At 40.3% G+C, this 17397-nt stretch overlaps 1 protein-coding gene across 3 annotated transcripts; it reads left to right on the plus strand.

Annotated features, from left to right (window-relative positions):
• The first annotated feature begins 1982 nt into the window (after positions 1-1982).
• LOC122866727 (C-C chemokine receptor type 3-like) lies at positions 1983-17015 on the plus strand. Of its 3 annotated transcripts, none has more exons than XM_044176760.1 (3): positions 1983-2099; positions 10362-10567; positions 14726-17015. In XM_044176760.1, exons 2-3 carry the CDS (start codon positions 10383-10385, stop codon positions 15579-15581), a joined length of 1041 nt encoding a protein of 346 aa, XP_044032695.1. In that variant the 5' UTR covers positions 1983-2099; positions 10362-10382; the 3' UTR covers positions 15582-17015. The 3 variants fall into 3 exon arrangements, with proteins under 3 accessions (XP_044032695.1, XP_044032697.1, XP_044032698.1); XM_044176762.1 differs by lacking the exon at positions 1983-2099 and adding an exon at positions 10001-10102; XM_044176763.1 differs by lacking the exon at positions 1983-2099 and adding an exon at positions 10114-10187.
• The last annotated feature ends 382 nt before the right edge of the window (positions 17016-17397 follow it).

Here is a 17397-nt window from a genome sequence, read left to right on the forward strand (position 1 = left end):
TCAGTCGTCATTAATTCATTATCTTTGTGTTTCTGTAGTAAGACACCTCTGGTAAGAGCTTTTGCTTTAAACATTTATTGCCTGTGTATTGAACCTTATAGGAAATGTAGGTTTTTCACTGCAAAGATTGTGACTCAGAGCACAGGTAGCACTATTTATATCAACAATGTCAAGCATCCCAGTAAGCCATACCAGTTAGCCTAAATGGACCACAGCCATTGTTAGTTTTGCTAATTGTTAATTGTTTTCTTCTCTGACATGCTAAAATATCTGCTGTGTCATTGGTCATTCAGTGTTCCAGCATTCACTCAATTAATAAACAGAGATAGTGGAATGAAAAAAATGACTTTATTTACCTACTATGAAGGAAGACAAAACAACTGAGGGTGGCTGAGAAATTCCAGTGAATGTCCAACAAAGGTAGTCCACAGGGAGCACACACACACAGGCACAGGAGGAAAAACGCTAACTAAATATACTTAGGTAGGGGAGACAACGAGACACAGGTGCAACTAATTAGGGCGGGGCAAACAATCAAAACTGGAGGGAAAAGCAAACAAAGACAGGAAGTAAAACAACAAGACACACGTGGAGAAGAGAACACTTCAAAATAAAACAGGAAATAACAGGACAAACACCCCAAACAGTGACCACCTGTTAAGTTACTGAGCATTTAAAAAAAGAAACTATATAATTGTGAGGTGTTTTTAAAGATTCACATCTTCAGTAGGAACCAGTTGGCTTGGAGCGGAGAGCCACAAACAGTGTAGGGAAGTCTGGCTTTGTTTTTTTATGGGATTTGTTGACAATATGAAAATATAAAATAACACCAGTCTTTTCCTTTGTTTTTCTTTCTGTGCTGCTCTCAGCTCCTGTAATTTCCTGTAGTCAGTAGCAGTAAAGTATGAACATGCACTTCTTTGAGTAAGTCCATCATGTGCAAGCTAATGTTCATCCTCAGCTGGGGTGAAGAATGGAGGAGAAGGGTTGTTTGTCCAAATCCCCCGACAGAGATGCGAGTGGGGTTTAGTGAGGGAGCACTGATCTTCTTCCTCCCTCATTTAAGATAGTTAACGTGCCTTTGGAATGACATTTAATGTGCAAATCCCCCATCAGCTCAGTTCATGCATCTGAACTCACAGAACTTGCCGCACACACACACATACGACCACTGGCTACTGATATCAATGTGTTTTCAATAAACATGGCTGTTGAATGGAATGTTAATAATACTCACTGGGGAGGCATTCAAGTTTAATCGTCTTTGCTTCTAAACATGATGGTACACTCTGTGTAGACAAATCATTATCGTAGGCTCTTCAACATTCACTACACTTTCCTCAGATCATTTTGGAGCTTCACTGCTGAGGTACAAGCAGGTATATGACATAATTCAAATGAAAATAATAATCTGATGAATGCAAAAATTACCTTAACCATTGTTTCCCTAATGTTACTCCATTATCTGCATCATCCTAGGATCAGTGATGATGTCATTTGAGATTCTGCACATGCTCTTGTCCTTATCTCTTGAGAGATGTTGGGTAGATTTGTGATTTCCTTAGAAAAAACTGTTGTCAAAAATCCCCTTAGGTACTCTTTATTGAGCAACAGGAAATAAAATTGTATTTTGACTAATCTATATGTACAGTCAGCTCCATACGTATTTTGACACTGACACCATTTTTGTTATTTAGGCTCTGTACACAACCACACTGAATTTGAAATGAAACAATTAGTATGTGCTTTAAGTGCAGACTTGCAGCTTTAATTTGAGGGTATTTACATCCAAAGTGGATGAACTGTGTAGGAATTGCAGACATTTATATTTGTAGTCCACTCTTTTTAAGGGCCAAAAGTAATTGGACAATTGGCTGATCAGCTGTTCCTAGGACAGGTGTGTGTTATTCCATTGTTTGTTCATCCACAAATCAACTGATAAAAGGCCTGTCGTGTAGTACGATCTAAGGTGAACCCACAATGCTGAACACACTATGTAGTGAAGTAAGTCACTCTTTATTGACAAGCAAGGCAGAAGGGGAAAAGGGAAGATCTTCGGAGCGGAGTCCTCCGCGTAGTCTTTGAAGACTTCAGGGAAGGTAATGGGAACCTTGGTGAGGAGACTGGTGGCGGAGGGTAGAGACCGGCCATCAGCGTGATCACTAACACAGAGCAGGACAGATCCCCAAGGTCTGGCTCCATGGAGAGGTAGATGAGGAGAAGTACTGCAGAGTATTGGAGAGGCAGGCAGGCAAACAGGAATCCAGACAGGAGCAGAGACGACCGCAATCACTGGCACAGGATAATCCTGTGGCAGAGCAAAACCAGGATTAACACAAGATATTAATTACTCTTAGTAGAAGGTACTTAGTTTAGCAATACTCAGGCACTGTGACGTAGTAGTCGTACTAGTGGACGATCTGACGTTGGTGTAGTGGGAGAGCCTGGTATTTAACTGTGGAGATTGAAGCCAAGTGAGCCGGTGATCAGCAGCAGGTGTGGAACCCATGGAGTCAGACCAGGTGACATAGACACACACACATACACACACACACACATCCAAGGACACATTGGGGGACACACAAGACACATCAGGGAGGGGAAAACAACAGAGAACACAGGGCTGGAGGAGATAAGGTGGCAAACTACCACAAGGCCTAGACAAATAGCAAAAACATTAGGTTTGTCCAAATCAACCATTTAGTATCTTCTTAAAAAAAATATAACGCACTGGCCATCTGAGCAATAAGAAACAGCCTGGTAGACTCTGGAAGACTACTGCGGTGGATGACAGAAGAATCCTTTTCCTTGTGAACAAAAAACGTTTTCAACTGTCAGCCACATCAATAAGACTCTCAGACATATCTGTGACCAAAACCACGATAAGGAGAAGACTTCACCAGAATAACTGCAGAGGGTTTACCACAAGATGCAAACCACTTCACCAACTGAAGAACCGCAAAGGCCAGGTTACAATTCGCCTCAAAAATGTTGTAGGACTGTTTTCTGAACCCAAATGCAGAAACTCACGGAACAGAGCTGGGTTTAGTTGGACATTTGTAATTGTGCAGATAATTGTAGGCAAACGAAGAATCCAGCGTGGCCCGTGGCCTCCCCGAGGACTCAACCAGGCCTGGTCGGAGACAAGACTGGCGGCGCTGCGGACAGAGATGAGATGAACTGGTTCAGGACTGGCGAGCGTAGTGGGTAGGGCTGAGCCGACCTGGCGGTGGACCCGTGAAGCCTGGAGTTTGGTCCGGGTAGACGGCAGGCTCCAGAGGCGAAATCGGCCAGATGGCGAGGGTGGCGTGGTAACTGAAGTGGTAACGGATATCCGGGAGACCCAAGGACAGAATGAGGCTGCAATCACCGGCAGAGTGAGAGTCTGTGACAAAAACAAAACAGAGTTACCACCGAGGCAAGAAACAAGATATGCCGCAGCATTCTGGATCAACTGGAGAGTCTTAAGGGACTTATTCGGGCAACCGGATAATAAGGAATTGCAATAGTCCAACCTAGAAGTAACAAATGCATGCACACATTTTTCGGAATCATTTTGTGACAGGATGTGCCAGATTTTTGCAATGTTACGTAGGTGAAAAAAGGCAGTCCTTGAAGTTTGTTTCATGTGGGAGTTAAAGGATTAATTTCTGATCAAAGATAACTCCGAGGTTCCTTACGGTGGTGCTGGAGGCCAGGACAATGCCATCTAGAGTAACTATTTCTTTAAATAATGTGTCTCGGAGGTGTTACAGCTGTTTCCAAGGTTCCTGTGTTTGAAGACAAGCTGGCACCGGTTGAAGGCAGGACCTGATGAATTTTTTCTCTAATAGTTAAATTTTATCATTAAAGAAGCTCATGAAGTCATTGCTACTGAGGGCTATAGGAATACATGGCTCAATAGCACTCTGACTCTCTATCAGCCTGGCTACAGTGCTGAAAAGAAACCTGGGGTTGTTTTTATTTTCCTCTATTAATGATGAGTAGTAAGCTGCTCTGGTATTACGGAGGGCCTTTCTAAATATAGACTATCTTGCCAGACTAATGAGATTTTTCCAGGTTGTTAAAACGCCATTTCCTTTCAAATTTCTGTGATGTTTGCTTTAATTTGCAGGCTTGGGGGTTATACCATGGAGCTAACATTCTTTGTTTTATTATCTTTTTTAGAGGCACGATAGAATCGAGTGTCGTTCGCAGTGAGCCTGCAGCGCTATCAACTAGATGATCAATTTGGGAGGGGCTGCGATTTGCATAGGAGTCCTCTGTTATATTGAGACACAACATTGATTTAAATGAAGATGGGATCGCTTCCTTGAATCTAGCCACAGCAATATCAGATAGACATCTAGAGTAAGAATTTTTGCCTAATGGCGTGTAGTCCAGTAATAGCAGTTCAAAAGTTATTGAGTAATGGTCTGATGAAGAGGGATTCTGTGGAAAGACTAATAAATGTTCAATTTCAATACCATATACCAGAACAAGGTCGAGAGTGTGGTTAAAATAGTGAGTGGCTTCATGTACACTCGAATTTAAAAATGAGATAAACGCAGTACTAAGGCCATCATTTTCAATGTCCACAATAATTACTTTATAAGGACTAAACTTGATTAAAAACTCAGAATTCAGATACAAAGAACCAGGAGCGCGGTACACTATAACAAATAGAATTGGCTGTCATGTTTTCCAGGTTGGGTGTGAAAGACTAAGAACAAGGCTTTCAAATGAGTTATAATTTAGTTTAGGTTTAGGGTTGATTAATAGGCTTGAGTCGAAGATGGCTGCAACTCCACCTCCTCGGCCGGTGCCTCGAGGAATATGAGTATAAATATGACTGGGCAGAGTGGATTCATTTAGGCTAACATATTCTTCATGACCCAGCCAGGTTTCAGTAAGACAAAATAAGTCAATATGATACTCTGATATACATCGTTCACCAGTACAGCTTTAGATGACAGAGATCTGATGTTTGTTGTGCTATTTCAGCAATTTTGTTTAGGTCTTTATGTACAGTTCCTCTTCTGTTAACTTTTTGTTTTATTAATTTAAGTGGTCGGGGGGCAGACACCGTCAGTAAGGAGTTTTGGGTGGGTAACTGTTTTGGAAGCGCAGAGAAGTGTGTAGGACTGTAACTCTGCCTCCTGGTCTCAACTCTGAGTTGTCATGGTTTTGGTCCACTAAAAAACTTGGTCAGATTTCCGGCCATGAGAGTTGCTCCATCCAAAGTGGGATGAATGCCGTCTCTCCTAATAAGTCTGGGTCTTCCCCAAAAAGTCCACCAATTATCTACAAAGCCCACATTGTTTGCTGGACACCACCTCGACAGCCAGCGGTGGAATGAAAACATGTCATCACTAGTCAGGTTTGGCAGGGGCCCAGAGAAAACTATGGAGTCTGACATTGTCTTTGCATATGTACACACAGACTCAACATTAACTTTAGTGACCTCCGATTGGCGTAATCGGGAGTCAGCCAACGTGAATAACAATGTTACTGTATTTACGTTTATCCTTAGCCAGCAGTTTTAAATAGGATTTAACGTTGCCTGCTCTGGCCCCAGGAATACATTTGACTAGGGTCGCTGGTGTCGCTAACTTCATGTTTCTCAAAATAGAGCTGCCAATAGTCAGAGTTGGTTTTTTATCGGGTGTGTTGCTGAGTGGGGAGAACTTGTTTTAAACCTGAACAGGTTGTTGGTGAACGGTGGACTTCTGTTTAGGGCTATGCCTCCTTCAGACAGTCACCCAGCCTCCCTGGTTTCTAGACGGCTAACAGGAGCTACCTCTGGTCGGTCCGCACCGGCTACTGGGGGCTGGATAACTACAGTAGGTAACGGTTGAGTTCCCATGGTGCGAAACCGCGTTTCCAATTCTCTAAGCTTTGCCTCCAATGCTACAAATAAACTACATTTATTACATGTACCATTATCACTAAAGGAGGCTGAAGAATAGCCAAACATTTGACACACCAAACAAGAGAGAGCAGGAGAGTGAGAGAGAGAAGCCATTACTAGCTGCTAAGCTAAAGAACGGTAGCTAGCTAAAATGAATAGCGTGTAAACTGTGGGATTAGCGAGAAAGTCGTTAAAAGGAGAGGTATGAGTGCTTAAGCAGAACTAGTGTACGTTTAAATGTATAGCAGATAGTTAGTTACTATAATGAAGAATCGAACAAAATTAACTGTGATGAGCTAGAGCAGCAGAAATACTAGTAAAACACAAACACCGGTGACCAGAAATGACACAATACGCTTACTGCAGCACATCAGCACCTATCAGATCGATCTCAGTTTGTACATGTTAACGGTGAGTCCTCCATGCACACCAAAGTTAGTCACGGACTTCCACAAGGTTCTGTGCTTGCATTTAAGCATGAGCCTTACTCAGCAATATATCAGTGAGATGATTTACCACAATGATTCTGCTGAGTCCCAAACAAGGCTATCAGATGTCTTCCCGTTATCTATGGTGAGGTGCTTAAAGCAAAGATCAGACATGAAAACCTTTTTTAAAAATTGGAGATAGAAAAACACCATGACTTCAAACGAACCAACTTTTAGTCATTTTTGAACCCTCACATTTGATTCAAAACTCCCCTGGATGTCAGTTTCAGTCTCCAGGTCAATTCCAGTCTTCAACTGTCAGATTTGGTGCTGACTTTCTCAAGTCAACAACCGTGTCTTGCTTTTCTTAACATTTTATTCAAAAAGGGCTCTTTTCAGCATTACAAAAGTATTCACTTTTGGCCCATGAGGCCTCCCCTCCCTTGTGTAAGCTGACTATAACTGAATCATTAGCACATTTAACTGCAGTGTCTAATTTCTTACTGTAACTACTTTAGCAACTGCAGTGTGAGAAATATAGGGGAGAGGGCACACCCTTCATCTCAGCTAATAAATAAGTGAAGCTAAAGGATATCATTTACCATCATACACAAGCTGTCATTCATAAGCTGTCTTCTGAAAAATACAGTGCACATACGGACATGATATGACATCACAAAACCATCCAAATGGGAAAACCTGAGTGCAGTGCAGTGTGGAGCTAACCAAATACGCAGTAAACCTTGCAATATGCATGTAGTATAACGTCACTGTGGGTGCGACACTTACTGATCTGGGTGTTTTGAATAATTGATGAATATTCTGCTGACAGGGCGCAAGTTTGAGTGGTTTATCACCAGTGATGTCATCTGTGGGAGACAAACGGCTTCCTGTTTATTGGGAAAACTTCCAGACTGCAATAGAAGGAGGACACACTACTATACAAATCAAACATTTCCCACTATATTATACTGATACCATATGAAGAATAAACCATATTCAGTGAGGATACCAAAAAAGTCATATTGTATAGTAGATATTGTAAAGAAAAAAGGTTAAAGTCTGATGCAGTGAATAGTTATAAATTCAGTACTGAGTGGAAGAGAAACATAATAAGGAATATTTGGTAACACTTTTAACACTATTTGAATGTGGGTGCATAAGAGTGACATGACACTGTCATAACCATGACATTGAAGGTTTATGACTGTTGTCATTTAGTGTCACTTTTAATGCAAAGTTGACATCGTTTGAGATGTCTTTTTTAAGACAACTTGACATTAACCAAGAAACCGTAACCTGTCATAAACATGCCATAGCAGGCCTAATTATCAAACTTGAAAAAACAATTTAGCTTTATGTGATTGAAATACTGCAAATAAGCATATTTGACATTAATTTATACATAATGTATATTCATAATGTTTCTCTGAGATTACTGTCCAGCAGATTTATCTTTGAAATGTGACAACAAAGCTGGTGAACTAAAGCTTCATTAATCTTAATATGTTAGCTGTGATGAAGGTTTACAATACCAGCAGTCTATAGCCTTTCTTGCCCTGTATCCCTATAATTTATGTCCATATTAGACAATTTCACTCTTCACCTCATGTCCAGTGCCAATGTTCAGTCTTAATGCAGGAAGTAATGTGTAATTTTTGTAGCAAAGCTGAAAGTAAGGGTATGGAGGTCGGGATGGTCCTGTCACGCCAGCCCGTCCTCACCAGAAAAACTGACATATAGGTCATTTGTGAAAGCAGCTTATTATGACCCCTATTTACGTTTATTGTTAGACCGCAACCTCTAGTGGCCGTAGTAATTATGACTGGCGCAAAGGAGGAAGTCAGGTGATGTAGTATAAAAAGCAACAAAGTCCACATTGGGAGGTGCTTGGGGTGGTGGAACCAAACCAACACAGGACTTTCATCCAGGACATTGGGGTTTGTGTCCTGTGTGAAACCAAGTCAACATTGACTTATTTCAATTCAATTTTATTTATATAGCCCCAATTCATAACAGAATTTATCTCATTGCACTTTTCCTATAGAGCAGGTCTAGACCGTACTCTTTTATAATATTATTTACAGAGACCCAACAAATCCCACCATGAGCGAGCATTTGGGACAGTGGCAAGGAAAAACTTCCTTTAAGAGGCAGAAACCTTGGACAGAACCAGACTCAATGGTGGGCGGCCATCCGCCGCTGCCATGCCGATAGTGTCAGTTATCAAGCTCCTCTCCAGTGGAATCAGATCCCAGTTTGGGTTCGGGAGGCAGACACTATCTCCACATTTAAAAGTAGGCTTAAGACTTTCCTCTTTGATAAAGCTTATAGTTAGGGCTGGCTTGGGTGAGTCCTGAACCATCCTTTAGTTATGCTGCTATAGGCCTAGACTGCCGGGAGACTTCCCATGATGCACATCTCTCCTCCTCTCCCTCTGTATGCAATTTTATCCCATTACTACCTGTTACTAACTCGACATCTTCTCTCTCTCGTAGTTCTGTGCTTTCTCGTCTATCTCCTTCTGTCGCTTTCAGCAGGTATTTCTGCCTCCGGAGCTGCAGAGACTGGATCTGTGGTTGTGGGCCACCTGCTGCCCCTGTGTTCCTGCTCGACAACTGCTACTACAGTTATTGGCTCTGTTACTATTATTGTCATTATTGTTCCTATGACTGTCATTCCTATTATTATCAATTTATTAATATTACCACTACCATTACATTTTTAATATTTTAAAATTCTAGTTGGTATTTGCATTGTGCCCCCCCCCTTCTCAAAACCTAACACGGCAGTAAGGCGCGGATGGCCGCCCACCATTGAGTCTGGTTCTGCTTGAGGTTTCTGACTCTTAAAGGAAGTTTTTCCTTGCCACTGTCGCCAAGTACTTGCTCATGGTGGGATTTGTTGGGTCTCTGTAAATAATATTATAAAGAGTACAGTCTTCCTGCTCTATAGGAAAAGTGCAATGAGATAACATAACTTCTTTTATGAATTTGCGCTATATAAATAAAATTTAATTTAAATGAAAATGATTTCCTTTGTAATAACTTTCCAGAGTTGTAAAATCATGTCTCAGAGTATCATAAACTGCTGTGCAGTGTTTTTGCCTTAAATGTCATGAATCTATTACTCAAATGATTCCATCGTCTCACTGGAACCTGAAGTATCATGCCCCCACCAACGCAGCAACTTGCATTGTTTTTTAAACAGTGCTGTTTTGGTCTGAACACCTGATTAGGCTAAGTGTACACTATATGATGAAACTAATTCCAGATGCACTGCAGTACTTTAATAGTTCCCATGTTAGCAGAGTCTCTTCAGCAGTCTGCATAGTTCCCAAGGTTACAACCTTGTATGGGACCCACTTGGTCTTGTCTTTATCAAACATGCTTGATAATTTCATCTGTGGTCTTCTGGAGTAGTTTACTACTTCATGGCACTGACTCCTGTAATTCTCTGCACTATTCCAAAATCAAGATGGTCATTATAATCAGTCAAATGTGATTTGAATGTCATATTAACATGTGATGAACACAGATACACAGCTTTGGAATCTCAACTGTCAACATTTCAACTATAATAACAATAATTTAGAGGGTGTAGAGGGGTTTAGCCAATCCCTCCTCCTTACACACACACACACACACACACACACACACACACACACACACTTCTCTCACCTCGCTGGCTGACTTATCATGGAGTGACTTGAACTCACTGTGAGTCAGACAGCTGTGGTCTTCAGAGTCAGACAACAAGCAGAAGCTTCTCTGCTGATCAGGCGGTAAGTCAGCTCAGCTTAGCATGATCCTAATTTCCACAAACATCTACTTTTACTTCTTGTGCTCCTCTGAGGATCCCAGTTAAAGGCATTTCTAGCTCTCCTTATTTGCATGCCTTACAGGAGCTCACATGCTGAATTAATAGTTCCTATATACCTTAAAGCATTTCTAAAGGATTGATCATTTTGTTATTTAAAATTCATACTGACTGATTGAAGTTGGGAATGTTATGTTTGATGGCTGTATTTCTGTTTCTGACAGATTGTCCTGCTAACATTTGAGATGAAGATGGAACTTACAGCACATGATTATGACTATGCTAATTACAGCGAAGAGCCATTCACACCGGTCCCACCATGTAATAGAGACAGTGACAACAATCTGGGAGCTCAGCTATCATTCCTCTACTACTTCATGTTTGTCTTCAGTCTCTTTGGCAATGGCCTGGTCCTGGTCATCATCCACCGGTGAGTGGAGCAACAAAAACTTTAAGCCTAAATGAAAACACTGAGTACATACTGCATAGGTCATTTAAAAAGAATCTGTCACAAACACATTTTTGGTTTTGCAGTTTAAATCAGTTAAAGGAAGCAAATGTATGCATGGCCCCTCATTTGAAGACTGAACTGTAAGAAGACTTACAATGGGTCATTTTTTGTTATATGTTTACAGAGCAGCCAAACAAACTCACATTGTCAAAGAATTGATGTTAAGGAAAGACAAAGAAGTCAGTCAACAATCAGCCTTTTCCCATCATGTCATAAGCAACTACAATCTAATAGGAGTCAGTTACCTTGTTGAGGAGATGAAAGCATGCAGCCTGTTATCTAACAGCTCACTGTAGTGCTGGGAAGTTTGAGTGTTATGTTGCCTCGGTATACCCGGGTCAGGACTTACATATCTGAATATATCTAGTATTTAAAGTGTTTAGAGTTTTCGAGTAGGGTTGGTGTTCCTCTCAAAATACTCTGTTGTGCATTTAAGGCCCGAAACCCCCAAGCGTTTACTTCGGTATTCTTCGGCCTACAGGCTGCAGCTCAGTATGTACAGGAAGTATCGAGGGCAGCAAGCTGGCATCAGCAGCAGCCAAGTTCAGTCAGGTTTGCAGTACTGAACAGTCTCAGAGTTTGTAACATTGTTTAAGGCTGTAATGCTTCTGTTTATATGGCCGGCAGTTCGTTTGGTAACATATAAAAGCAGAGTAGGCGACAGCTTTTTCAGTGATCATATGAATCAAACTTGTAAAAGTATAACGCAAACTTGCAAAAAAATCTGTAGAAATTTTTGGCCAGCACTAGCTCACTGTGGCTGCTCCTTCTAGTTACATTACTGTCTTGCAAAAATGTATTGGCAGAAATGGCAGACCGCCAGTCCGCCACTAACAATTAAAACAACTATGGTAATTACAGAATGTGAATGGCTGAAAAAATCATAAATTGGGTTGGATATCATGAATTTTAAATTTAAATTATAGTTCAAAGATGATGAGAAGAATACTTTTTGACATTCTTGATTTCTTTAAGTCCGTGGCATAAGGCAGATGTTTTTATGATCCTACATTTTTAATGCAATTTAAGCCCCATTTACGCACCATATCTGCCCTCACTTGTAATAAATGGAGTGGACAAATATCAGAAACACCCCTCAGTATAAAGTAATACAATTCAACAGCACCACAAACTACATCCTCAAAACCTTTTCAACATAACTCAACACTATAACCCTATGAATGAAGTATTTATTGCAGGACATTAGTTGCTAAAACCAAGTGTAAAGTTACATACACATATGGAGAATTTTATCTGTCCACACCTTCAGCCAAAAAATCTAAAGAGAGATTTTAGTCCACTTGCCTTATTCGATTCTGACATTTGGGAGGCACAATGGACTGAGCAGTTCAGTTGGGGCACCGGTGGATTTGACTAGAGATGTCATCAGGTTGTCAGAAAAAAGACTGAGAGAGTATAAGATAAAGTCATGAAAGGAGCTTCTTATTCTTGCACCCACAGAGAGAGTCATACAGTAGCTATGCAGTAGGTAAAGAGTTACCTCCACTCTGTCACTGTCTACCAACTCTCCTTTCTCTACCCTTGTCTCCACCACTGCTCTCTACCTTTGTGAGCAAGCAAATGTGAAAATATTTCTTGTGTTCATGGAAACACAAGTGACAATGTCAGAGATGAACTCAGCAAACTCTCCCTGGGCCTCGGACTGAAAGGAGTGTTTATAATGAAATATATTATAGAGGGTTGAAGAAATGCTATGTCAGCCGCAGTAAAGATCAATTGCTATGGTGCAATTCATAGCTCAAAAATTACAACTGATAACTAAACAGGCCTAATTTTCTCTATTAACAAAGCTTAGTTTTTTCCACCTTTAAAAAGCCAATCAACAAAAATAAACACTGCTTCAGTGCTGCTTTTTCAACCATAGGCAAAATGGAAATGATATTAAATCAATATCATTATTATTCCATAATGCATTATCCTCTGAGAATGCGGGTTATGATTCACTAATGCTGGGAATGTTTGCTTCCTGTTTCTGGTTGTTGGCTTCTATATCATATCTTAAATTTTCAGTATGAATTATATGTAATTATGTTCTTTAGAACTGAGAAAATGACAAAATGTTCAAAATGACACCCTCCAGGGTTCTTAACACATTTTAAAGCCCCTATGTGTAGGATTTAATCATTTGTGAGTTTGGGGACTCCTAGTGGTAGTATCAGAAAAGATTATTGGTTCCTTGGCTGCAGCATTTTGAATGAGTTGGATCCGTCCCACAGTCTTTTTGGGGAGTCCAGCAAGAAGGGCATTACCGTAGACCAGCCTGGAGGAGATAAATGCATGAACCAGTTTTTCAGCATCTGACTGAGACAAGATGGGCAACTGGCAGTGGCAGATGGCCGTCGACTCAGAGTTTAGTTCTGAATCCAAGATGACACCTAGATTTCTAACCTGCTCATTGGGTTTCAGAGACAGTGAGATCAGATTGGAGTGGATCTCCTGTCTCTGACCTCTAGCGTCTACCACAAGGACCTCAGTCTTGTCTTTGTTTAACTGGAGAAGGTTTTTGGTCACACAGTGTCTGATGTCACTGATACAGTTGACAAAGTCATTTATGGGGTTGAGGTTACCATGTGAAAGTGAAATATACAATTGTGTATCATCGGCATATGAATGGAAAGATACATTGTGCCTTTGTATGACGGAGCCAAGTGGCAGCATATAGAGATTAAACAGTAATGGGCCTAAAACTGAGCCTTGTGGGACCTCACAACAAATGTTAAAATTGCCAAAATTGCCACCATTGTTAAGGTTGTCAAGAGACACAGAGAATGCCGGATAGTCCAATTTTCTAGTCTGTTGAGTAGAATGTCGTGGTCGACAGGGTCAAAGGCCACAGTCAGGACTAGTAATACTAAGATGGAAGGTTTATTTGCAGCATTGTTGATCTTTAGGTCAGTGACTACTTTTACGAGAGCTGTTTCAGTGCTGTGGTTAGTCCTGAAGCCAGATCGATACACATTATACAGATTGTGGAATGATAGGTACCTATGCAACTGTTTGTAGACAACCTTTTCACAGCTGTGCTCACACCGTCACCCACACATAATGTCCATGTATATTAAAAGAATTGGGAACAAATATGCAATGTGCGGGTATTTTATTTTATTTGCCTCATTGTTTCTGGCCAATTGTGTCTTTAGCAGGTTTCTAATGTATAAAGAGCATTCCTGTCCAGAGCTGTAGTAGAAAAAAACGTAAAATAACTTATTTAAATCGTATTATGATTCATCATTTGAAAAAGTGCTTAGTTATGCTGTGGTATTAAAAACAAGTCTTCCAAACTAAATGACAAAATAGATTGTCCATGTCCTCTAGAACGGCACATAGAACTGTTTTCTGATTTGACACCACTATTATTGTTTTTCTGCCTATCAGAAATGGTTACAAATCACTGCTGAAAATGTGTTTTGTGATATGACAACACTGTGGTTGAGGTTTGGTTCGATGCAACACAAAAACAACTTGGTTAAGTTTAGGGAAACGTCATGGGTTGGGTTAAATAAGTACTTTCTTAATGTTAGGGGACTTTCGTTGTCATGGCTACAAACACGAGGTTTAGGTTATGGAAATATCACAGCCATGCTTAAAATCAACCACAATGTCAACAGGAAACAAACAATGGTCTCCCATGTTAAAGATGTTTTGTTGACCCATCCATCCACGCTGACCTCTGTGGACTTTGTCGCTCTATAACAACGTCAGCTGACTTCCTCCTTTGCTCCCGTCATAATTACTAAGGCCACTACCCACAGTATTTTTGGGCACTTACTGAAATGACTGATGCTGTTGTTCTTCTTGAGTCTGGTTACAATTAAGGTACAATGTTAGGACATGTCAATAAGCTAGCTTGCTTACTTGATTTTGTGGACAGAACAATTATGCCACACTTCACTAAGCTAAATCTCGGCAAATTTACTTCACTGCCACCAACCAATCACAAATGCAACGATTCCACTGAAACCACCTCAAGTTAGTGTGAAACATCACTGTTAAAATTCTTGGGTGACCCATAAGTCTTTTTGTTTTCTATCCATCTAACTGTTTACCACCTCCTAGGTTTGAGAAGCTGACTACTGTGACCAACATCTTGCTGCTGAACCTGGTGGTGTCCTCCCTGATCTTCATGAGCAGCCTTCCCTTTATGGGAGTCTACATGCAGCTCTCCAACTGGATCTTTGGCAAGGTCATGTGCAAGATTGTTGGCAGTGTCTACTACCTGGGCTTTTACAGTTCTGTCCTCTTTCTAACTCTTTTGACCTTCGACCGACACCTTGCAGTTGTGTACTCCATGGGTGTGTCGCGAGTGAGGCATCGAAGCTATGCGGTGGTCTCCTGCGCTGTGGTGTGGCTGGTCAGTGGCCTAGCATGCGTCAAGCAGATGATTCTCCACACCACCTTTTCTTTTATTGACAACAAAATGTATTGTCAGGAGTATCCCGGTGACTTACCTTTTATTGATGTGAAGCTGCTAAGAGCATCTGGATTTTACCTTCAGCTTTTCCTTTTCTTGATCTTTCCTCTGGCTGTTATTATCTACTGCTACGTTAGGATTACTATCACTGTCATATCATCCAAGATAGTTACCAAGTTCAAGACAGTCAGGTTAATATTCATCATTGTCCTATTGTTTTTTATGTGCTGGACCCCATTCAACATTGCACTGCTGATGCATGATGAAGCTACTACCTGTGAGGAAGCACGGAAAATTGGCTATGTTCTTCATGTCACTCGTAACATTGCCTACATTTATTTTTGCATCAGTCCCATCTTCTACACATTTGTTGGGAAAAAGTTCCAGAACTATTTCAGACAGCTGCTGGTGAAATATTTCCCAGGGTTAAAGAAGCATGTTTCTGTCAATCAAAACAGCAGAACCAATATGTCCACAAAAAGTACACCAAATGAGCTTTAGGAATGGGAGGCCCTTTGTTTCTCAGGACTGCCATGTGTTCAACAAACCATGGGTTTAAAAATAACTGAACAAAGTGCTGTAAGAGTTTGTATTCCACGGTGGACAGCAAAGAAATACAAGTAGGGATACAGTTTCGCATATAGCAGGATTAATGCTGAAATAACTGACTTCTGTGCCCAGTTCTATTGAGAAACAAATATGTGCTGTATACGAATTTCATGAGACATACTGATGTGATACACTTTGGTTAGCTATGTTGCTAATTTCAACGTTCACAAGACATTGAGGACATTTGTTAGTTGTTAAAGTCTAGTCCAAATTGCAAGCTCCTGTCACCTCTTTATTCGCCATTGTGGCACATTTAATTGTAGACTGAAGAGGTAAGTTTAGCTGAGCCACCGGGAAAGAAAGACACACCACTCCTGCTCTGTATATACAAATCAACAGAAAGATAATTGTTTTAATTTAATTATTAGAGGGATCTGTAAACCCTGATGTTTTTGACATCCCGTGCCAACATTTGTCTTTTTTTACATTGTGGTATGGGTAAGGTTAGGGAAATATTGTAGTTATAATCTAAAAAAGCAAACATTAATTGGTTGAATATTTTGCACTCCAGTCTCCCACATAAAAGAGATGTAATTTACGCCCACCACAAAAGGGCACACCCTTACTCCTTACTTCAGCTTAGCTACATAAAATGCACACTACTTGTTGTATTGACACTGAACATTGTCACTAGACATAGATGATGTGCTGCAGATTTGTTCAAAATAAACGTAATTATTAGGAATACTGGCCCTACAACTGTATCAAAAGTTGAGGTGGATTTATAGTTCTGCAAGATAGAACTATATGATACCACAGATACCACATGGAGAATTGTATTTGGTCACTTGTGTTTTCTCCTGCAAGTTTCCTTTGCCAGTGGAGATTACTGAAAGTGAAGACAACATTGAGTTGAACAAAGACCGAGTAGTCTGGTGCTGTTTAGAAACATACAAAAGTCTCTGCTGCAAGCCTCCTGCTCACCACGATCATCTTTCTCTATTACAGTGAATGAAACAATGGCGATTTCACATAATGTATTTGTAAGTGTGTCAGACCACATTCTTTATGTTGTTTCTTATGTTATTACTTTTTAAAGATTTGTTTTTATTAGATTTATAATAAATCATGTTCTATGTAAATTGCTTTTAAATGATTAAAAAAGGCAGATGATTTTAATGTAATGTGATGATTCGTGTATTGTCCAGTTAGTCAAGTTTATATGAAGCACATTTTACATGGAAAGAAAACAGTGAGGAAGCTGCACAAAAAAAGGGGGTTGAAAGCTTCATGGTTGGTTGTTTTTTGTTTTATTTGGCTCCTGCATTTGCCTGTGTGAATCAATTATATTGTAAAGCTATTTGATTAAATCAAACATTTTCATCAGCTGGCTACATGTTCCTGTTTCACATCCTTGTTTCCCGAGAACATACATTTTAGACATCACTGGTTAAGGGTTTGAGTAGAAGTTAAAATACATGTTTTTCATGTTCATGTTGAGAAGAGGACATAATATCCTGGTTGCATTACTGATCTGGACACATAACCCAGAATATGTTCTGTATTGGATCTGCTCTTTATTTTAAGATTAAATAGCAGATATAGCCGGCGCATGAAAGTAATGAGACCAATCATAAATTAGCTTATCATTTCACTAACCATGGTTGTAAACACCATTATTCATAATTTATTACATTCTCTCAGTTTGGTCCTGTGGGTTCTGCTTTAAAGCTCTGGCAGATCACCTGCCAAACTACCCTCCTGCCTA

The sequence above is a fragment of the Siniperca chuatsi genome, linkage group LG19 (assembly GCF_020085105.1).
Source record: "Siniperca chuatsi isolate FFG_IHB_CAS linkage group LG19, ASM2008510v1, whole genome shotgun sequence".
NCBI classification, from domain to species: Eukaryota; Metazoa; Chordata; class Actinopteri; order Centrarchiformes; family Sinipercidae; genus Siniperca; species Siniperca chuatsi.

Excerpts from the sequence above, each read along its gene's own strand:
- LOC122866727 (XM_044176760.1), top strand. The coding sequence starts at position 10,383 with ATGAAGATGGAACTTACAGCACATGATTATGACTATGCTAATTACAGC. Across the intron at positions 10,568-14,725 it reads GTCCTGGTCATCATCCACCG|GTTTGAGAAGCTGACTACTG; the intron begins GTGAGTGGAGCA and ends ACCACCTCCTAG.